Consider the following 4,522-nt stretch of genomic DNA (forward strand, 5'->3'; position numbering starts at 1 on the left):
ATGCATACTAGCTTGCTTTTGCAGACAGTCCCTATCACCGGCAATCCAAAAGAACCTGATTATCTGTTGCTGTAATAAACCATACTTGATTGCATTGTAATAGCTCTCATTAATGCAACGAGGGTGAGGGTGGTTATCCATGATAGTCCAGTGTTCTGAATCTAACCAGACCCCCAGACGGTTAATGCATTTTTGGTGAATGTCCAAACGGACCCCCAGACGGTTAATGCGTTTTTGGTGAATGTCTGAACGGACCCCCAGACTGTTAATGCATTGATGGTGAATGTCTGTCTGGACCCCCAGACGGTTAATGTGTTTTTGGTGAATGTCCAACTGGTTCAGTACCCTGAATCTGACCGGGCCCGTAACGGTTAATCAGCTACACCCCTTAACTCGACACCCACGCCAGGTGAGATTTGGGGTTAGGAGTAAGAGTAGTGGATTCCTTGCAGAGAGAGGGATAGCATTTAGCTGTAGCGGTAAGGCTTACAGTTACTGCTTAGAAATATTGCCAGGGCTTGACATGGATGTTTTCCTAGTAAGTGTTGCAGCTCACAGCCTTGCCTGAACCCCTCTCACCTCTTCCAGATCTTTCCTTTCTCTTAGCCAAATCCCTCTTCTCTCCCCCAAATTTCCCACCTTTATTCACCCAGATTTCCCCTGGCCTCCCCAAAGGAGTCACCCTGTTGGGGGCAGCTTCCTGAAAGCCTTTGTGATCTCAGAGGCTCTGCCTCCCTGCTGTTGTCCAGACAGGGGCTGGGACAGAAGTGACCTCACAGCCAGCATCCAAAGGGACACAAGGAGCTGTTGTGCTCAGGAAGCCTCTTTCTAGCCCACCCAGGAGCACCAGATGCATGCCGTTCACAGTCCCTCGGGTACTCTGCCTGCCAACCAGCTCATGCTTCAGAAGGTCTTCTACATGTCCAGACTCACGTTTCCTCATGCAGCCTTTAGCATCTCCATTGCATCCTAAAGGACATGCCCACCCATGTGTGGAAAAGTGATTCAAGAACTTTATATATACTTTGGGAAAACATATATTTTAGGCAAATTCTGCAGAGAAGGAGTTGGTGTGACAGTTATGATGACTAGGATTGCTTTATTCAGATGGTATTCTAGGGGACCGTACCTCCAATGGGAAGTGAACTTTAGACTCTCTCTGTCCCACTGGAATTCATGGCTGGCTCCCTTAGGGAAGAGCTTGTGGCACTTGGGCTCATTCAGGTTCATCTCACCACACCCACACTGGATCCAGTCTCATATGGACAAGGGAAACATGGACTCCTGATGTAGTCATTTAGTGTCCATATCCAGAGGAAGAAACCATCTGTGTGAGCTGGGGTGAGAGCCCAGTGCTGGGAACAGTGGTTGCAAGGGGCTGCTCTTGGACCATTGGCCTGAGGCAGCATCTGCCAGGGTGTCCAGAGAACAAGGTCCAAGCCCAGCCCCTGCTCTGCTGGTCCTCCCTGACTCTCCCAGGAAGACAGCCTTTCATGCTGTGGATACAGGCCGGTGAAGTCAAAATCTCATGGGTGCTGGGCACCAACAGGCAGGAATGGAATCATCCCTCCCTGCCTAAAATATGATCCTGGGACTCCTCTCTTATCTGCCTGAGTCCACAGAGAAACAAGCAAAGCCAGGAACCTCTTTCAAGTCTATTCCTTTGAAATATTCATGAGAGCATCTTTGGGAGAGGAGCTGAGCTTTCAGGCACTGCCCTGAGCAGATCCCCTTTTATACTGGAGATGCTGGTATGGAGCCAGCTGTGTTAGAGAAGTGCCCCTGGCCTCTCCCTGCCTGTGCACACAGCAGCACAATGAGCAAGTAACAAGTGCAATCAGTCCTCACAGCAACACAAGAGCTCCGTAGGAGAGTGTGGGAGGTGAAATGGAGAGCTGATTTGGACAAACCAAGACCTGGGGCTCCCTGGCAGTGCTGCTGTGCCAGGACTCTTCTCTCCTCCACCTCTGAACACAGCCAAGTGCCCCTGCAGTTCCCCCACAGGTGTCTGAGGAAGGATCCTGGTGACTTGCACTTCCCTGACACCTGCCCACTTTCACACCTATTGCATGCTGTGGATACAGGCAAGTGAAGTCACCATCTCTATGGGTGCCAGACACCAGCTGGCAATTCCAAAATCAGCCCTCCCTGCCTAATAGCTGATCCTTGGTGATCAGCTGATCTCGTCGCCCTGAGCCCACAGAGAAACAAGCAAAGCAAGGAGCCTCCTTTGAGTCCGTTCCTTTGCAATATCCATGAGATGAGACGTGGGAGAAGAGCTTAGCCTTCAGGCACTGCCCTCAGTGCCAGATCCCCTTTCATGCTGGAGGTGCTGGTACGGAGCCAGCTGTGTTAGAGACCCTGGCCTGTGGACAAAGGACTTCCCCACAGCAGCACAATGAGCAAGCAACAAGAGCAATCAGAACTCACAGCAACAGAAGGGCTCTGAAGGAGAGTGTGGGAGGTGAAAGAGAGCACCTCAGGACAGACCAAGCCCTCAGGCTCCCTGGCAATGCTGCTGTGCCAGGACTCTTATCTCCTCCACCTCTGCACACAGCCAAGTGCCCCTGCAGTTCCCCCACAGGTGTCTGAGGAAGGATCTCAGGCAAGAAAGTCACTGCAGGGTCCTTTCTTTTATTTAAACATACAGAGAGCCTGGCTCATTGTTTCCACCAAGTCTTGGAGTCACTCAAGCAGGCAAATATGAAAACGAAGGGGAGGAAAAATGTTATGTCTTTTCCATAAGTAAAGAAAAAGAAAAAAAAAAAAAAAAAAAAAAAAAACAGAAAAAGAAAAAACAGCAAGGCACACTCATAGAAAACAAACATTTGGGAATATAATGAGTTACATTATGAGTGATATGCAGAAGTAAACAGGCCATTTATTGTTTCTGACACACTCCAGTCATCACTTTCCACACTGCATCCTTCAGCTCCTGGTTCCTCATGCTGTAGATGAGGGGGTTCACTGCTGGAGGCAACACCGAGTACAGAACTGCCAGCAAAAGATTCAGGGAGGAGGAGGACATAGAAGGAGGCTTCAGATAGACAAATGTGCCACTGCTGATGAACAGGGAGACCACGGCCAGGTGAGGGAGGCATGTGGAAAAGGCTTTGTGCCGTCCCTGTTGTGAGGGGATCTTCAGCACAGCCCTGAAGATCTGCACATAGGACAGCACAAGGAAAACAAAACACCGAGATGCTACAGCGACACTAAGCATAAGAAGCCCAACTTCTCTGAGGTAGGCATCTGAGCAGGAAAGCTTGAGGATCTGGGGTATTTCACAGAAGAACTGGTCCAGGGCATTGCCTTGGCAGAGGGGTAGGGAAAATGTATTGGCAGTGTGCAGCACAGCATAGAGAAAACCACTGCCCCAGGTAGCTGCTGCCATGTTGACACAAGCTCTGCTGTCCATTATTGTTCTGTAGTGCAGGGGTTTGCAGATGGCAATGTAGCGGTCATAGGCCATGATGGTGAGAATAGAAAACTCTGCTGAAAGGAAAAAGAAACAGAAAAAAACCTGAGCAGCACAACCTGCGTAGGAAATGGCTGTGGTGTCCCACAGGGAATTGGCCATGGCTTTGGGAACAGTGGTGGTAATAGTGCCCAGGTCAATGAGAGAGAGGTTGAGGAGGAAGAAGTACATGGGGGTGTGGAGGTGGTGATCACAGGCTATGGCTGTGAGGATGAGGCCATTGCCCAGGAGGGCAGCCAGGTAGATGCCCAGGAAGAGCGCAAAGTGCAGGAGCTGCAGCTCGCGAGTGTCTGCGAATGGCAGGAGGAGGAACTCTGTGGGGAAGCTGCTGTTGGACATTTGCTGCCTCAGAGCAAGGATGGCTGTCAGTGGTGGAAAAGACACGGAACAAGTTAGAGATATTTCTCTGAGCAATACCTATAGTTACATGTTATGTTTCATCGAAACCTGCTCAGCAAGGCAGACTATTCCTTCCCTTTGAGGAAGACGTGCTCCTGCATCTAGCGCTCAGTTTTATTTCCTAAGGGTGTAGAGGGACCAGACAGATCCTCTGTGGGCTCAGCCAGAGTCAGTACTGCCCTACAGCGTCTGCTGAAAACCAGTGGGGATGGATTTCAGGTGCCCACTGGACACAGGTGTCTCAGTGTTTTAGGTGCTGAGAAGGACATCTAAAAATCTGTCACAAAACAATGAACTATGTAGGGTTATAGAGTGTGGAGGAAAACTGTGAGATTCCTCACAGACCTACAGATCTCTTTCAGTGGAATAATCTAACAGCCTCACTGACTGACACAAGCAGACAACTCCATTAGCATTCTCCTGACTGCTCTTCAGGTCAGGAAAATGAGAGCAGAGACTCTAGAGAGTGCCTTCCATGCAGGTAGTGCACGAGTTGGTCCATCTTGTCAAGAATCACCGTCAGAGATGCCCTGGGGGTGCTGTAGAGCTGAGAGCTGCCTACCCCAAGAAGCAGCCTCTGGGCAACAGCAGGACCCTGCCCTGCCTGCCCTGCCAGGGGAGGGGGTGCTCCTTCCACTCACAGCTTCT

At 50.3% G+C, this 4,522-nt stretch overlaps 1 protein-coding gene across 1 annotated transcript; it reads right to left on the bottom strand.

The window, feature by feature from the left end:
- Positions 1–2,881: 2,881 nt before the first annotated feature.
- LOC311216580 (olfactory receptor 14C36-like) lies at positions 2,882–3,814 on the bottom strand (the record flags this gene model as incomplete). The annotated part of the gene is made up of 1 exon (XM_084298113.1): positions 2,882–3,814. The coding sequence occupies one exon, from the start codon at positions 3,812–3,814 to the stop codon at positions 2,882–2,884; it is 933 nt and encodes a 310-aa protein (XP_084154239.1).
- Between the last annotated feature and the right edge of the window lie 708 nt (positions 3,815–4,522).

Source organism: Netta rufina, assembly GCF_964035555.1.
Source record: "Netta rufina genome assembly, chromosome: 18".
NCBI lineage: Eukaryota > Metazoa > Chordata > Aves > Anseriformes > Anatidae > Netta > Netta rufina.